The sequence below is a fragment of the Eleutherodactylus coqui genome, chromosome 5 (genome assembly GCF_035609145.1).
Source record: "Eleutherodactylus coqui strain aEleCoq1 chromosome 5, aEleCoq1.hap1, whole genome shotgun sequence".
Lineage (NCBI taxonomy): Eukaryota > Metazoa > Chordata > Amphibia > Anura > Eleutherodactylidae > Eleutherodactylus > Eleutherodactylus coqui.
Window position 1 is genome coordinate 136,202,759 of NC_089841.1, and position 19,187 is coordinate 136,221,945.

At 42.7% G+C, this 19,187-nt stretch overlaps 1 protein-coding gene across 1 annotated transcript in view; it reads left to right on the top strand.

Moving 5' to 3' along the window:
* Positions 1-19,187, top strand: part of KSR2 (kinase suppressor of ras 2) — a 349,612-nt gene that overhangs the window by 298,148 nt on the left and 32,277 nt on the right. The window contains exon 15 of the mRNA XM_066601915.1: positions 15,367-15,463. Coding sequence (XP_066458012.1) covers positions 15,367-15,463 — 97 coding nt within the window. The remainder of the gene's footprint in view (positions 1-15,366; positions 15,464-19,187) is intronic.

Below are 19,187 nucleotides of genomic sequence, written 5' to 3' on the forward strand. Positions count from 1 at the left end.
AAAATGTTTTTTCAATAGAAAAAGCAGGTGGTGCTACTCTAACATTACTCCTGGAAAAAAATTTAATAAGTGTAAATACAAATAATGTTTAATTATGGACTAGATATATCTATAAACAATAAATTGTTGGACAGCTTTTTTTTAATGATTCTAAAGCATTTCCATTTGTACACCAACACTACGATTGTATAGGTTTCATTAACACCTTAGTAAATAAGGGGGTTTAAAAATGTTAAAGCATACCTAGCGTTTCAGATGACTTATGCTCGTTTTCTAACCTGTGTGCCTCATCAATGTTGCAATATACTTTCTTTTTTTTTTGTTTTGACATTGAAAATCAAGGGTAAAGTGCAGCCCCTCTGCAATCCACTGCTTGTCCTTAGGCATTTAGCTTCCATAGCAATTAGCACTTTAGGGGTTTTCTTAGCTGTGGGAGATTGGCTATCTTCACAGGCTCAGCTACTCTGCAGTAACTCTGTTCTCACATCTACAGTCAGTGTGTACACAATCCTGATGTTAGGTTTACCTAACCTGCTTATTTGCACTTATCTATATATTTTTTCAATTTGCAAATTGACACAGAAATGAAATGTTAAAATGGGTTTCATATTGTCTGTCAGACAATTTAATGTGTTGTTTATACATAAGGTGGTGTGGAAAAAATGCTTTCAAAATTAAAGCTATTAACCCTTTTCTGATGCAGCCTTTTATTTTTCATTTTAGATTTTTTCTTCCCATTTTCAAAAAATCATAACTTTTTATTTATCCATTGATGTAGCTGACCGAGGACTTGTTCTTTGAAGGACGTGTTATATTTTTCAATAGTACAATTTAATGTAGCATTTAATGTACTGAAAAGCTTTTAAGAATTTCTAAGTGGAGTGAAATAGAGAAACAAAAAATGCCACCATCTTTGTAGGATCTTGTTTTTATGGTGACATAATAACTTTATTCTGTGGGTCAGTAGGATTACAGCGATTCCAAATTTATATATATATTTTTTGCTGTATTATTTTTTAATTTAAAATCTGGGATAAATAAAAAATTTCTGCGGCCATCTTCTGCCAGCCATAACGTTTATTTATCCGTCCACATAATTGTGTGAAAACTCGTTTTTTGCAAGACGTTCTGTAGTTTTGTATTTGTACCATTTTGAAAAACATATGCTTTTTGATCACTTGTTATTTAGTTTTTACTTGGAGACGGGGTGACTAGAAAAGCTGAATTCTGGCACTATGTATTTTTTTTTTTTACTTTCTGACGACGTTCACTATGCGGGAAAAATCATACATTACTTTCATAGATTGTACTTTTATGCATGCAGTGGTACCAAATATGTTTGTTTTTAAAAAAAATTGTATTATAAATACTGGGAAAAGTAGTTTTTTTTACTTTTAATACCTTTTTTCCAATTAAAATTCATTTAATTTAAAACTTATTTTATTGAAGAATAACATTCCACTAATACATAGTAAATGCAGTTGAAATTTTTAAGTTACTAATGAGTATAATAGGTGAAATTCTATTAATATTGCACAGTATAATATAAGTACCAATACAGTATATTCCATTAATTTAGAAATATTAGTTTACGTAAATAACAATAAATCTTAGATGGATAGGAAAAGTATAGAGATAGAAGATGGAAAACCAAGGGTCTGAAGAACGCATTTGTCAGATGGTAGTATTATAAAGTCCATATATTTGTATTTCGGAATTATCTGTAAAATTACAGACGGGTCAGGTTTCTGACTGTACTGTTATGTTACTAGTTGATCTAATAAGTGATGAAAAGGAATTTTGTGTAATTACCACTACTGAGGAATAATACCAATTGCCCCATATCTTGTGGAATTTTTCATGACATTCCCTGCTTTTAAAGATATTTTTTCATAATAGATAAACGTGTTGACGTTAATAAGAACCAATAACAGAAGAATGATTTGTGCCATTTGTGTCTGACCATACGATCACAAACCACTACGTATTACTCTCAGTATGCCATTATTACTATTACCATCAGCAATGTACTCATGTATTTATGTTGTGTTTATTGCCATTATTTTTAGAGATGAGCGAACGTACTCGTCCGAGCTTGATACTCGTTCGAGTATTAGCGTGTTCGAGATGCTCGTTACTCGTGACGAGTACCACGCAATGTTCGAGTTACATTCACTTTCATCTCTGAGACGTTAGCACGCTTTTCTGGCCAATAGAAAGACAGGGAAGGCATTACAACTTCCCCCTGTGACGTTCAAGCCCTATACCACCCCCCTGCAGTGAGTGGCTGGCGAGATCAGGTGTCACCCGAGTATAAAAATCGGCCCCTCCCGCGGCTCGCCACAGATGCGTTCTGACATAGAGGAGGGAAAGTGCTGTCTTGGTGGAGCTGCTATAGGGAGAGTGTTAGGAGTATTTTAGGCTTCAAGAACCCCAACGGTCCTTCTTAGGGCCACATCTAACCGTGTGCAGTACTGTGGAGGCTGCTTTTTGCAGTGTTGCACATTTTTTTTTTTGGTATATCGGCCGTGCAGAGCATTGCGCCCTGCAGTAATTAGATATAGTGCAGGGCCAGTAGTGGTGAGGCAGGGACAGAAGACATATATTGTGAGGCAGGGACAGAACACATATATTGTGAGGCAGGGACAGAAGACATATTGATTGAATATAAGCAGTGGGTCTTTGCAAAAACATTTGGGGAAAAAATCTATTTGGGCTGCCTGTGACTGTCCTCAGTGTTCTGGGTCTGTGCTGGGTGTAGTAGTCCTCCTAATTCATACGCAGCCAGCTAAGTGTTACAGCAGGCTTGCGCAAAATTATTTCCTGGCTCTGTCTGGGCTGTTAAATCACCGCTGTATTGCAGTCCACAGTGCAACACTCTGCAGTTCTTTGACATACTCCAGGGACAGAAGTGGTGACGCAGAGAGAGAAGAGATATATTGATTGAATATAGGCAGTGGGCCTTTGCAAAAACATTTGGGGAAAAAAATCTATTTGGGCTGCCTGTGACTGTCCTCAGTGTTCTGGGTCTCTGCTGGGTGTAGTAGTCCTCCAAATTATTTCCTGGCGTTCCATAAGCGAAGTCAGCCTCCAACCACAGGCCAATAAGCGGCACATTTAATTACAGCGTTCTGTTTCTGCACTACTGGTAATACACCATGCTGAGGGGTAGGGGTAGGCCTATAGGACGCGGGCGAGGACGCGGAGGCCCAAGTCAGGGTGTGGGCACAGGCCGAGCCAGTGCGGTGGCCAGGGGTAGAGGCAGGGCCAGACCGAATAATCCACCAACTGTTTCCCAAAGCGGCCCCTCGCGCCATGCCACCCTGCAGAGGTCAAGGTGCTCAACGGTGTGGCAGTTTTTCACAGAGACGCCTGACGACCGACGAACAGTGGTGTGCAACCTTTGTCGCGCCAAGATCAGCTGGGGAGCCACCACCACCAGCATGCGCAGGCATATGATGGCCAAGCACCCCACAAGGTCGGACGAAGGCCGTTCACCGCCTCCGGTTTGCACCACTGCCTCTCCCCCTGTGCCCCAACCTGCCACTGAGATCCAACCCCCCTCTGAGGACACAGGCACGAGTGCCTACCGGCCTGCACCCACACCCTCACCTCCGCTGTCCTCGGCCCCATCCAGCAATGTCTCTCAGCGCAGCGTCCAGACGTCGCTAGCGCCACTGTTTGAGCGCGAGCGCAAGTACGCCGCCACGCACCCGCACGCTCAAGCGTTAAACGTGCACATTGCCAAATTGATCAGCCTGGAGATGCTGCCGTATAGGCTTGTGGAAACGGAGGCTTTCAAAAGCATGATGGCGGCGGCGGCGGCCCCGCGCTACTCGGTTCCCAGTCGCCACTACTTTTCCCGATGTGCCGTCCCAGCCCTGCACGACCACGTCTCCCGCAACATTGTACGCGCCCTCACCAACACGGTTACTGCCAAGGTCCACTTAACAACAGACACGTGGACAAGCACAGGTGGGCAGGGCCACTATATCTCCCTGACGGCACATTGGGTGAATTTAGTGGAGGCTGGGACAGAGTCAGAGCCTGGGACCGCTCACGTCCTACCCACCCCCCGAATTGCGTGCCCCAGCTCAGTGGTGGTATCTGCGGCGGTGTATGCTTCCTCCACTAAACCACCCTCCTTCTCCTCCTACGCAACCTCTGTCTCGCAATCAAGATGTGTCAGCAGCAGCACGTCGCCAGCAGTCGGTGTCGCGCGGCATGGCAGCACAGCGGTGGGCAAGTGTCAGCAGGCCGTGCTGAAACTACTCAGCTTAGGAGAGAAGAGGCAGACGGGCCACGAACTGCTGCAGGGTCTGACAGAGCAGACCGACCGCTGGATTGCGCCGCTGAGCCTCCAACTGGGCATGGTCGTGTGTGACAACGGACGTAACCTGGTGGCGGCTCTGCAGCTCGGCAGCCTCACGCACGTGCCATGCCTGGCCCATGTCTTTAATTTGGTGGTTCAGCGCTTTCTGAAAAGCTACCCACACTTGTCATACCTGCTCGGAAAGGTGCGCCGGGTCAGCGCACATTTCCGCAACTCCAAGACGGACGCTGCCACCCTGCGCACCCTGCAACATCGGTTTCATCTGCCAGTGCACCGATTGCTGTGCGACGTGCCCACACAGTGGAACTCTATGCTCCACATGTTGGCCAGGCTCTATGAGCAGCGTAGAGCTATAGTGGAATACCAACTCCAACATGGGCGGCGTAGTGGGAGTCAGCCTCCTCAATTATTTACAGAAGAGTGGGCCTGGTTGGCAACCATCTGCCAGGTCCTTGGAAACTTTGAGGAGTCTACCCAGATGCTGAGCGGGGATGCTGCAATCATTAGCGTCACCATTCCTCTGCTATGCCTCTTGAGAAGTTCCCTGCAAAGCATAAAGGCAGACGCTTTGCACTCGGAAACGGAGGCGGGGGAAGACAGTATGTCGCTGGATAGTCAGAGCACCCTCGTGTCTATATCTCAGCGTGTTGAGGAGGAGGGGGAGGAGGATGAGGAGGAGGGGGAAGAGACAGCTTGGCCCACGGCTGAGGGTACACATGCTGCTTGCCTGTCATCCTTTCAGCGTGTATGGGCAGAGGAGGAGGAGGAGGAGGATCCTGAAAGTGATCTTCCTAGTGAGGACAGCCATGTGTTGCGTACAGGTACCCTGGCAAACATGGCTGACTTCATGTTAGGATGCCTTTCTCGTGACCCTCGCGTTACACGCATTCTGGCCACTACGGATTACTGGGTGTACACACTGCTCGACCCACGGTATAAGGAGAACCTTTCCACTCTCATTCCCGAAGAGGAAAGGGGTTCGAGAATGATGCTATACCACAGGGCGCTGGTGGACAAACTGATGGTAAACTTCCCATCCGACAGCGCTAGTGGCAGAAGGCGCAGTTCCGAGGGCCAGGTAGCAGGGGAGGCGCAGAGATCAGGCAGCATGTACAGCGCAGGCAGGGGAACATTCTCCAAGGCCTTTGCCGGCTTTATGGCTCCCCAGCAAGACTGTGTCACCACTCCCCAGTCAAGGCTGAGTTGGCGGGAGCACTGTAAAAGGATGGTGAGGGAGTACGTAGCCGATCGCACGACCGTCCTCCGTGACGCTTCTGCCCCCTACAACTACTGGGTGTCGAAGCTGGACACGTGGCCTGAACTTGCGCTGTATGCCCTGGAGGTGCTTGCTTGTCCTGCGGCTAGCGTCTTGTCAGAGAGTGTGTTTAGTGTGGCTGGGGGAATCATCACGGATAAGCGTACCCACCTGTCAACCGACAGTGCCGACAGGCTTACACTCATCAAGATGAACAAAGCCTGGATTTCCCCAGACTTCTCTTCTCCACCAGCGGACAGCAGCGATACCTAAGCAATACGCAGGCTGCACCCGCGGATGGAAGCATCGTTCTCTATCACCATCAAAAACGGGGACCTTTTTGCTTCATCAATCTGTGTATAATATTCCTCCTCCTCCTCCTGCTCCTCCTCCTGAAACCTCACATATTCATGCCGAACGGGCAATTTTTCTTAGGCCCACAAGGCTCAGTCATATAATTTTAGTAAACAATTTTTATACGTTTCAATGCTCTTTAAAGCATTGAAACTTTCACCTGAACCAATTTTTATTTTAACTGGGCTGCCTCCAGGCCTAGTTACCAATTAAGCCACATTAACCAAAGCGATTAATGGATTTCACCTGCCCTCTTGGTTGGGCATGGGCAATTTTTCTCAGGTACATTAGTACTGTTGGTACACAAATTTTTGGGGGCCCTCGCCTACAGTGTAATCAAATGAATTTTTAGCCCACCTGCATTATAGCTGACGTTACATCAGCTGTGTTGGGCACTGCAATGGGATATATTTATGTACCGCCGGTGGCTTCCTGGCACCCACCCATGCCGTGGGTCCACAGGGAGTTGTAACTGCATGTGTCCACTTCTAAAGAACCCCAGTCTGACTGGGGCATGCAGTGTGGGCCGAAGCCCACCTGCATTAAGCACGACATTACCTCAGCTGTGATGGGCAATGCAATGGGATATATTTATGTACCGCCGGTGGCTTCCTGGCACCCACCCATGCTGTCGGTCCACAGGGACTTCACAATAGGGAGTTGTACCTGCCTGTGTCTATGAATTAAAAACCCCGGTCAGGTTGGGGCATGCAGTGTGGGCCGAAGTCCACCTGCATTTAATCGGACGTTACCTCAGCTGTGATGGGCACTGCAATGGGATACGTTTATATACAGCTGGTGGGTTCCAGGGAGCCACCCATGCTGTGGGTGCACACGGAATTCCCATTGCGGAGTTGTACCTGCCTGTGACTATTTATAAAAAACCGCGGTCTGACTGGGGCATGCAGACACCTTGACAGAATGAATAGTTTGTGGCACATAGGTTCCCCATTGCTATGCCCACGTGTGCAGCTCCAGATGGAGGTGGCACAGGATTGGATTTCTCATTGCTTCTGTACAGCATTGTGGACTATCGCCCCGCCCTTTTTAAAGAGGGTTGCTGCCTAGCCATGCCAACCCTCTGCAGTGTGTGCCTGCTTTTCCTCTGGCAGACGCACTTATAAATAGACATGAGGGTGGTGTGGCATGAGTGTAGCTGAAGGCTGCGCAGGGACACTTTGGTGTGCGCTGTGGACACTGGGTCGTGCGGGGAGGGGGGGGGGGTTGGTCAGCATGTAACCCAGGAGAAGTGGCAGCGGAGTGTCATGCAGGCAGTGATTGTGCTTTGTTGGAGGTAGTGTGGTGCTTAGCTAAGGTATGCATTGCTAATGAGGGCTTTTCAGAAGTCAAAGTTGTTGGGAGGGGGGGGCAACTCTTGCCGCTATTGTGGCTTAATAGTGGGACCTGGGAACTTGAGATGCAGCCCAACATGTAGCTCCTCGACTGCCCTATCCGTTTCTGTGTCGTTCCCATCACTTTCTTGAATTGCCCAGATTTTTACAAATGAAAACCTTAGCGAGCATCGGCGATATACAAAAATGCTCGGGTCGCCCATTGACTTCAATGGGGTTCGTTACTCGGAACGAACCCTCGAGCATCGCGAAAAGTTCGTCCCGAGTAACGAGCACCCGGGCATTTTGGTGCTCGCTCATCTCTAATTATTTTGTGTCCTTTAATCATGTTGCAATTTTAATATGTCCTTTTCTATACTCGATCATTCTTATGTTATTATTTATTACTACTTATATTATTCCATGATGATTTGCTACATTAATGTGAAAGATATTATATATATATATATATATATATATATATGCACATTTATTTTGTTTTATTTTCCTCTCACAACTGTTGTTTCCTCTATATCTCCCCACTATGTATTCTTTAAAATCATATTTCCCAACACTTTTATGTTTTATGTATGTTGCATACAGTGGGAGTTCACTACTGAAGAAGCATTGTATTACTTTGAAACGCGTTTATCTTTTAAGCTGCTTTTATTACATACAAAAAGATTTTTTTCATGACTAAAGACTTGTGTATGTACATGTGCATCTAAGGGTTGCGCTTTATTCCCAGTTTTTTTCTTGACCTTCCTCACTACATTGCTCAGAATTAGGAAGAAGTTCATTCAATATCCATTATCTTATATAGCGCATTTGTCCTGCTATGCAATATAATTTAAAATCTGATAAGGCCATACCTGCTATGTCTTTAGGTCTTTGTAATGTTTCAATTTGAATTCTATCTCTAGAGTTCCCCCATATAAAAGATGAAATTAGGGAATTCACAATATCAAAAAATCGTTATGGTGTTATGATGTTATTATATCCTATGCTATATAGAATTTTTCAGAAGCATTATCATTTTAATGAGATTTACTCTGCCAGCCAAGGGTAAGTGAAATGGATTCCATAGTTTAAATTTATCTTTATGAAAAGAACTTAGAGGAGTAATATTAAGATGGTGGAGATTGTCTCGGGTCAGAAGGAATATCATCATCTGCATTTACATCTATATAGTCTTCCCGGGAACCAATTTTAATTCCTTGAAAAACTGGATCTTGTCTAATAATGCTATGGGTTCAATTGCTATGGTGAAGATGAGAGCTGATAATGGGCATCCTTGCCGTGGTCTTCTGTTAAGAATAAAGGATGATGAGAGTAGTGCATTCAGGAGAAGTTTAGCATTAAGCCTCATTTAGACGGGATGACTGTCTGGCAAACGATGCCCGACACTCCTCCTCGCAAGTACCTGCTCATGTTCTTTTGCACAGGAGCTGGTATCGTTGCTTCACAATGGGGTGGCTGCAGGAGATTTCGCCCGCCCCTCTCCATTGACTTAACATTCAAGTGGCCCTGCGTATTTATGCGGGTAAATAGCTGCATATATACGCTCATGTGAATAAAGCCTAATGCTGTGAGAGACAGAGAGTAACCTTGGGACTAAGATTTCACTATATTGCAGATAAACTAATGGTAGGCCATCTTTACCAGGTGATTTGGGTTTGGCCGTAGAAGATAACGTTTCTGGTATCTCCTCCTGAATAACGGGTGAATACAAAAAGGAGGTATGTTATGTAGAAAGTTTAAGTAGAACTATTTTGTTTAGATATGTTCAAAGATTATTAGTCCTATGTATGGCTCAGGAATAATATAAATCTCGATAAAATCAAGTGAATCGCTCAAGTATACTAATAGGCTTAGTAAGTATTTGATTTTCAAGGGAGTGCATTTTCAATAAAGGGAAGAGGAAGAATTTTGATGGACTATATGTGATATAAGCTTTCAGTCGAGTTTCTTGTAAACATAATATGTGGGATTTGTATGTCCCATAAGGGACTTGAACTTGCGATTGTTTAATCCCTTATAGAGTATAAAGCAATGCCATAGTATTGCATTATACCACGTTCTCAAAGGCAGTCTATTAAGCCACACCACAGGCATAGCTTGAAAGGCAAGCAGCCATGGCAGCCCTGATTCACTCTGAGTTTGTCTGTTGCGTGCGGGTGTCAGCTATCAAAGCTCAATCCTGCTCCATATAAATCTCGAATCTCCACGATGTAACTGTATGTCCTGTAGTGTTAAGGTGTTAATAGGATATTTTTGTAAATTAACAAAATACAAAGTAAATGAACAAAAGAGAAATCTAAATCAAATCTATATTTGGTGTGACCGCCCTTTGTCTTCAAAACAGCATCAGGTCTTCTACATACACTTGAACAAAGTCAGGGATTTTGTAGGATTATAGTCATATGTATGTTTAACCAGTTATATCAGCCATGTGACAATAATCATTTTTATATGTAGGTTTAAATGGTCATTAACTGAAACAGAAACAGCTTTTTTAGGAGGTGTAAAACTGGGTGAGGAACAGCTAGACTCTACAGAGGTGAGGTTGTGGAAGACAATTTCATGTCACAGGTCATACACTTTGGCATAGCAATAAGATACAAAGTCATAGGTATAGCTAGGTCTACCTGTACCCAGGGCAAATACACAGTTTGGCACCCCCAAATAATGAATTAATGTAACATAGCTTTTTTTTAAATTTATTTTGTTCCTACATTGTGAGGTCTGTATCTGGACATCTGAGGGAAACTCCCCACATTGTGGCTACAGGGCAGTTGTGTTGCACTGAACAGCATATTGGCACAGTTTGTAAACTGCTTGTTATTGGCAGTGTAGTTTTGCAGGTAAAGCTGCTGTTTATCTGTAAAATTGTGCAGCCATTTAATAATCAATTTGAAGCCAAACCGTATTGGTTCTCAGCTGTACCATGGCGATATGATCATGCCGTGGATCCTAGAGGTGTGCAAAACAGCCACTCTACTGCAAGCTTGATGAGTTTAGTTGGGGTGGGGGGGTTAACGCCCAACTGAATCTCTGCCCTTGGTGAAGGAAATTCCAGCTGCGCTTTTGACTATTGCTACTACTTCACAAAATTGGAACCTCAAAATCTCCTAAATGTTGTCACATACAGAAGCCAGTGTCTGGCTTTCAAGTCACTGATTAAGATTGGGCTATTTAAATAGGTTTTTGTGAACAGGACCCAGCACATAGTGCACGCATGTGCTTTATTTAAGGTGGTGCTTTACTGGAATTATCAAATCAATTAGGTCTTTATGATAAGGAAACACAGCTTCCTCTGTAAATGAATCATTGGGCAGGGCTGTTTCTGGAGCAGGGCAGCGCTGTATTTTGTTCTAACCTACTTTAATGTGATGTTGACAGATTTATAGACATGATGCTTTTCATTAGTCTGGTACAGAAGGATGTCTGATATCAGAAAGCACTCATCAATGGCATACTGTTGGCCATTTATATCAGGCCAGTGCAAGGCAGAACCTTATACCATTCTGCAGATATGTGACTGCATTGCCTGTTTTTGATCAAGTTGCCCAGGATGTGCAATACGAATGTACAAATTTAATGACATCCTTACAATCCCATGTCAGGCCATGTTTATTAGATAACAGATTTTGAATACTTTCTAGTATAATATTATTAACATTTTTAGATTTGCGTATTGAAGTGAAACAAAATGTGATTAATCTGTGTTTTGCAAACTGTATCTAACCGTGCTGCCAACAAGAACCATAGCATGCTATGTGTCTATCAAGTCTACTATAGTTTTTCTTTTAGTTAGTAGTTAATTATTGTCAGTAATCGTGGATCATATTATGTAATGCCTTGTGCTTGGCCAAATTAGAGTGCCATATAAATAAAAATATTTTGTTTACTTGGGTTTGTTGATAATTAGAAAGAAAAACATCTTTTCAACTAATGATTAAAAGGCTCTTGATTTGTCAGAGCAATTAGTACAGATTTAACAAGTCCCATTGAACTATCTGTAATATACAACTAATGAGAACTTCAAACACTTTGAAAGTCCAGGTTGGCACTAGTACTAAATAAGGTACGGCTCTGACCTCAGCGCTGATACGCTGCGATTTGTCCATAGACTTGTCACAGCAGGATTTTGTTGTTGAGTTACATATACTATGGCACGTACAATAATGAGTCTTTTTTAGCTTACACAAAAGATTATAATATACCAATGCCTATTGAATTTTCGCATGCATATACAGTGTTTCCCCGAAAATAAGACAGTGTCTTACATTAATTTTTTTTCAAAAAGGTTTAACTTTTTTACATGCATAGCTGCCTGGACACTATTTAAATTGACTTTTTTAATTAACTGTTAGCAGGGCTTAATTTTGGAATAGGGCTTATATTTCAAGCATCCTCAAAAAGCCTGAAAAATCATTTTGCATCCTCAAAAATTCTGGAAAATCATGCTATGTCTTATTTTCAGGGAAACTGGGTACTATATTCAGGGTACATTTCCTAGTTAAATCATTTAATCTCTATAAAATATATATGTTAATGTTCTTTGGCCCCTCTTTGTTAGTAGGTTTACAAAAAAGTGCAGACACAAGGATAATGTCTGCAGATCAGACTACACTGAGTGTTTGCATAAAAAACTCCAAAGAGCATCATGGCAGACATTCTTCTTGTACTGAGGTTTGACTTGTAGTTTTTGGGCCCCAATGCAAGTCTGTAACAGGGTCCCATAACCATGTGTCTTTAATAATACTGGTGTCTTTGGTCCTCCTTAGGCACCAGTTACCACAGCACTTCGTATAACTACTCCTCTGTGTTTGTAGTCAGTACTACCATAATAATTTCTATCTGGAACCTTTTTTTTTATCAATATGGACTATAGAACATTATGTGTCTGAGCCAGAAGACTTCATGTAACATAATATAAGAAGCGACTACACTTAGTTACCTTGAAACATTATACATAATATGTAATATCGCACAGCACTACTTTTCCAAGGTTTAAGTAATGTATCTCAAGCTTTTCTGTCTTTCTAATTAAAGGTGCGGGAAACAAGTATAGCAGTTTGACATTGAATAGACAGCGCTTTCTGCAGTTTTATTGCGCTTTAATAACTGGTCTGCTAACTATCAGATTTCTCTAATGAGTGCACCGTGACATCTGCAAAGCTACAGAACAGTCTTCAGATCAGTGCTTTCAGCGAAAGCAAGTTGTACACTAACCGTTTCTCAAAAATGGGATTTCCTATACCAAAAATAATCTGATAGAGGATTTTCTTTTCGACATGGGTACCTAACATAACTGACTCACAAGAGCAAAGGCATGATAATAATACAAGATCCATGTCCTGGAATGACCAGCAGGGTTGTTGACCATGATGTACGTATTGTAGGCTTCTTCACAGTAAGATGCTGGAGTCCCACTCGTTAACTGCTCACCTGAAAGCTCCTATTTTTAATAGGTTTAACAAACTAATTGCTGCTTTTGATATAATAAGCTGTCACACAAAATCAATTTGGTTGAGGTGTCTTGTGCACTTTAATGGGCACGGTAGTGGTTATCAGGATTAGCAAGTAGAATTGGAGTACTGCATGCTGTGGTTATAAAAATTCCCATTTTGTAGTAGTTTAAAGAGTTTACATTATGCACAGTAGTGGGCAGCAATGTGCAGTGCAAGCTTCTTCACAGCTTTTCAAAGTCTTGTTGCTCCAGACAATATCTTGATTTTAACATGCGGTTGCACAAATCGCCATATTGAGACCACATGCCCATTACAGAGTGCATCTGAACAGTACCGTAGCAGGTTGCTATATCCCCTAAAATATCATCTAAATACTTTATTATTCAAAAAAGACAAAGACAGCATCGAATGATATATAACTTAGAGGGGCAAATGGTGGTAGCAATGAAATGTGACCAGCAGTCATCAGTTAGTATCATGTATGTAATTGTGCACTGAAACATAGTGAGGACACCGCAAGGCAAAGCATGTCGGGTGGCTATAGATTTGGTTTTAATAGGGTTTTGGTGGTGCTGACTTAGTAATTTCCACATAGGCTGTTGGAAGTTGGCCATCCAGGCCTATGTTTTAGGCTTTATTCACACAAGTATTTTTACGTGGCTATGTAGTCACATTTTCACGCCTGGCCAAGAAACGTGACCATCTGGGACATTGGTTTCTAATGCATTCGTTCACATGGGCAATTTTGTGGAACGTAAAAACATTACCCGGAAGAAATAGAACATACACGACTTAAATCGGGGATTGCAATTATACGCTGTGTGAAAAGATAGGTCTGGATCTATCTTTCAACCGATATGCGCTAGCAGCTCCCATGGGAGCTGGAAAAAAAGGGAGAGGGAGGCAGTTTAACAGCGTACAATGCAGGGAAAAGCTTACAGGTGCCTGTATTTAGGCTTTTGAAGTCAGTCTGAGCGTTTATGCCAAGCAAGGAATTAAAAGAATGTTATCAGAGCCGCCCACTGAGATATCAGCGCGTGGTGCTGATCAGGCTCATCGCTCATTTCTAGCTGGCTAGAAATGAGCGATGAACAAACAGTGCGCAATGGCCGCGTATTTAGATGCAACGATCTTTTGAGTGATAATCGTCGTGTCTAAATGGGCCTTTAGTGTATACATGCACAATTGCCCAAAATGGTACTAATTGATGATTGCTGGTCCCATTTCATTGCCACCACCATTTGCCCCTTTATTTTAAATATCATTCGATGTTGTCTTTTTGTTTTTTGAATAATAAAGTATTTAGATTATGTTTTCAGGGGATCTTACCCCTAGGTATTTTTTGCCTTTGGCAATTAGAATTGTGTTTATATAGCCCGAGTATTCCTATGGCAATTTTATAATATATTCCAAAAATCTATTTTTGGCACCTGGAGGTATATTTATAAAAATGTATCACAGGTTAGCTTTTTAAGCTGAAAAAACTTAGAACAGTTAATGGGGTAGCTTATGGCCCATTGTAACTTTGTATGCCTTCCATTGCTCATGTTCTTGCAATCAAGACCAGTTAAGGGCTTGTTTGATTTTTTTCTATTACGCTGAAAACATTTTAATTGACAACTCACTGCATATTTTTGTCTCGTATTTTGTTGTGGCGCCACATGCAGATCTAGCCTTGTTAATGGGTAAAATCCATGAGCAAAATTTATGTCACTTCTCCTTGTGGGTCTGTGTGGAACGATGTCGGAAATTCCGCATGCGGATTTTTCCCGATCACTAGCTGATCTGCATCAAGAAGTGTCACATCGTTTGATGAGAATCCCAGACAAAAATTCCTCATGCTATTTTTGCCTGACCACACAAGCATCTGTGCCAAGAAGTGGCACAATAATTCTTGAAATGGATTTGTGTGCAATTGGGCAAAATCCATGTGCAGAATTTCCAATGAGATTCTGCATGGACCTGCAATGAGAAGCTATGCTTCTTGACATGGATCTGCACACAAACGGGCTACATTCTGTAGGAGTCCAGCAGAAGAGAACTTCTGTATGTGTCTGTATATAATTAAATGGGAGATGGTAGAATGTCTCTACAGTACCACCTATTAGAAGGCAGCATTCCTACCAGTCACCATCCAAGCCTTTAACAGGCCCTGTAACATCGCTGAGCATATAAGTCAAAGCCAGAGTCAGAAGAAAAGATACCCATGTACAGACAGCTGTTTCTGGATTTTTGCCCTTCATCATTATAGTGGGTGTCTGGCTGGCTGGGGGAGAGGCCACTAATATGGGTCGTGAAAAGTATAGTTTTTTCTTGCAGAAACCACCTCATAGCTGTGAAGAGACTTAAAAAACCCATGTAATGCTCCTCTAGGGAATTAGGAACATTGCATGGCCTTTTAAGTCTACTTATGCCTACTAGGTGGTCTCCACAAGGAGAAACTATACCTGTCCCGACCTATATAATAAGAGGCATGTCAATGGGCTTAAAGACTTCTATTGGTGACATATTATGCCTCCTCAGGATTCAGAACTTGTACAGGCCTGTATTACAGACCGGTATGAAAATTGAATTTGCTTTACGATTTATGCTAATGCCTATGTGTTTTTGTTTCAGCTTGTGCAAGGGACGAACATTGTACTCAGTGGTACGGGATGCAAAAATTGTCTTAGATGTCAACAAAACCAGGCAGATAGCACAAGAAATTGTGAAGGTAAGTATTGGATCCGAGAATTTCCTTTTCATTGTCTATGTCTGGCAATTCCACATGTTAGGAATATCCAAAACAAAAATAATACTAAAGGAATACTACAGGCAAATGTGTGACACTGTAAAAGTACCATTACACGGGGCGATTATCGCTGGACACGGTGAATTTGTGCTATAGTTCTTTGTACAAGCAGCCACGGAATTACCACTGAGCAACAAATTGCTTACTTGTTGGAATTGCTAGGTTTTTAGCTCCTCCGCCTCCATTCACATAATGGCTATCGCTCCTATGTAAAGCACATAACGCAGAAGTGCCCAACAGTCATCCCATGTAAACCCAGCTTCATAGTGGCTGTGAAAGGTTACTATAAGGCCTCGTTCAGACGAGCACTGTTTTCGCGCATTAGAGGTGCGTGAACAGATCGTGGCTATACTGCGCTAAAGATCACGTGAACGGATTATTTCAAGCTATTTTAATTAGCACATTCACATGATCCAAGGTGCATGGTGCATTTAATCCAGCTCCCATAGGAGTCTATGGAAAGCACGCACCATGATAGGCCAGGTCTTATCTTCTCTCGCACCACGGTAAAATGTGTATCTGATAACCTGTGATCTAAATGAGCAGCATATTTGATAGATGAAGGGAAAACAAATGTTGCTGCAGTTGTTGATTAGCGACTTTTATGTAATACACAGAAAAATAGCAATCCCGGAAAAAACAAAGAAAAGATTATTACTCATTTTTTCCATGCGTAACCCTATCTAGCTGCTGAAGAAGGAAACAAGATGAATCGCAGAGCAAGTTAAACATTTTGATGCTCAGTTCATAATGTATTCGGCTTTACAAGAAGGTAATTGCTTTGTGCTGCTAAAAATGTTCAGATCGGAGAACTCTTGCAGTGTAAGCAAGATTGTGCCACAAAGTATTGTAAAGCAAACAACTGACAATGATAGATCTAAATCATTTCTCCACAAAATGTTATGCAGCTCACATCAAAAGCCAGAAAAATTACAAGACTTCATTTTCTGCTCCACTGAGCATGTAGAGGTGAAAAGATCACAATCCATTCTACGTGGAGGTGTGTTATTCATGTAATTAATTGCGTCACTATTGTCCTTTATAGAATAGAAGATCATTCTTAATCTCCAGCAGCAAGATTGGATGATCTGATATAATCAACTGTTTTTTGTAATACTGCTTTTCTCTGAATGGTATCTCCAGTCATCTACAGTACTTAATAAACTTTTGTTGCCTCTTGCTTGTTGAAGAACATAAACAAGGGGGCACAATCTGAGATTAGTTGGGGGAAGAGCAAAACCAATGTTAGGAAATACTATTTTATTGAAAGTAGTAGATGCTTGGAAGAAACTTCCAGCAGACGTGGTTGGAAAATCACAATAAATGAAATGGGATAAGTGTATATCTATCCTAAGAGAAATAACAAGGAAGTAATATTAAGGTAGACTAGATGGACCAGGGGGCTTTTTCTACAACATTACTTATCCTACTGGAGAGGTCACTGTGTAAATATGCAGAGTTGTGGGTAGCTTTCCTTTCAGCACAAAGACTAAGGATGGCTACATCTTAAATCTACATCGGCTGCACCTGCTGATTTCGGCAGGACTGGACGACCATCTAATGTGTATGGCAGCCTCTAACCTCTCCTCTAACAGTAGGTGTCTTGGGAGAGGAGGATCAGGCAGTTGGATTTCAATCCCTTCTGCAATGTAGTGCTGCATGATAAGGCACAGTACCAAATAACCAGCTACCATTTCTTTTCTCAAAAAGCTGTCTTTGCCCTGCACCACCATGTGAGTGATAACATGTCCCTAGAGTTGATGAATGCTGTTAGTGGCAGGGTGCAAGTGACCACGGACACATGGTCCAGCAAGCATGGCCAGGGGCATCACATAGCCTTAACAGCACACTGGGTCAATGTCCTGTATGTGGGGCATGAAGATGAAAGTGGTGGCCCACGGTACATATGAATATCTGTGCTGATGTGGAAGGTGTTGAAAGGTGGTGTGAAAATATGGAGGAGGAGGGTGGTGAGGAGGAAACAGACATGAAACGCCTTCCACATCGGTACAGATATTCGTATGTGACAACCTCCATACAGCAGTGCATGTGGGAAATGCCAAAATTCTGTCTTAACGGTCATATGTCTAGGGGAGCTCAGAGCTGTTGACGTGTCTGCAGGCCCAGGCTTTCATGTTGCTGATCATGCACAATCTGAAGCCAGGCAAGGTCATGTGTGCCAATGGGGCCAATCTGCTGGCAGCCCTTTGACTCTGCAATCTCACACACGTACTTTGCTTAGCCCATGTAATGATCCTGGTAGTGCAGCATTTCCTAAACGAATAACCAGGTTTACATGCACTGCTGGAAAAGGCCAGGAAACTGTGCTCACACTTTCAGTGTTCACACACAGCTTCCTCTGGTCTGCCGGAGGTGCAACAACAGTCCAAGCTACTACCCAACTGTCTCATCTCTGACATGCCTACATGGTGGAATTCCACATTAAATATGTTGCAGAGGCTAAGCCAGCAGCAGAAAGTGATCACGGATTGCCAGATGGTGTATGCCATTAGCAGATGTTGTATAGAGGTCGGTCACTTGACACCTGTAAAGTAGCTGCATATCAAAGATGTGTGTGCCATTTTAGCTTGCTTTGAGACAATGAACAAAATGCTCAGTTGTAATGACACACCGATCAATATGACCTTCCCTGTTGTCTGCCTTCTGGAACAGACGCTACAGGGCCTTAGGAACAATGATATGTTGTCACAGGAGGAGAAGGAGGAGGAAGGGATACCAATCTCCCAACTGTCTGGCAAGTCCACCATTATTCAACACCGCAGGGAGGTAGCTTTGGGCAAGAGAAGGGGGCATCTTCTCCTATGGGTGGAGAAACGTGTTTGAGAAGTATAAAGGAGGAATAGGCGGCAGACAGGGGAGGGGGCTACGCAACATTCCTTCCATCCATCACTAACCCCAGCTATTCTATGTGGATGGAAAGACCAGCCTGATGACACGCTTAGTCCTGATCCTGGGGAATGTGGGCCATCACCCTTTGAGGCTTATAAGTGCTTTTATGCTACAGTGCTTGCAGAAGTGCCGTCGCATAGCCCACATCAAAACATCATATCATTCGTCGCATAGCCCACATCAAACATCATATCATTACTGGGTAGCCAGATCAAATTGTGTGCTAAGAACCTTGTATTTTCTTACAGTTGTTAAGTGTGTATGAGTGGTGAAGTTTGTTACTGTATTTTGTTGCAGCCATAGCTTATCATGCACCTGCACACTTAATTTAGTTATTGGAGGTGCGAACTTTTATTTTTTGTTTTTTATTTTTTATATGCATTATAAAAATGAACCAGGCATTGATTTCTCCTGACTTCTGCACCCCCATGGCAGATTCCACTGATTAGTTAGCACGCTGGCAATTTTTACTCACATATGACTGAGCATACACTTCTAGCTTCTCACTGTGGTCAGGGTTGCATGTGTGGTCCTGACCACAATGAGGAGCTGGAGGTGTAATAGGAAGCAATGATTCCATTGATTTCAATGGGAGTGAAGCCAGCTCTTACACTTCTTCTCCTGACTGTCGTGATGTCCAGTAACGAGCTCTTGTCGATCAACTGCTGATGACTTATCTTGAGGATAGGTCATCAGTAGTTGAATTCCTGGAATATCCTTTTAACCTACTTCCATG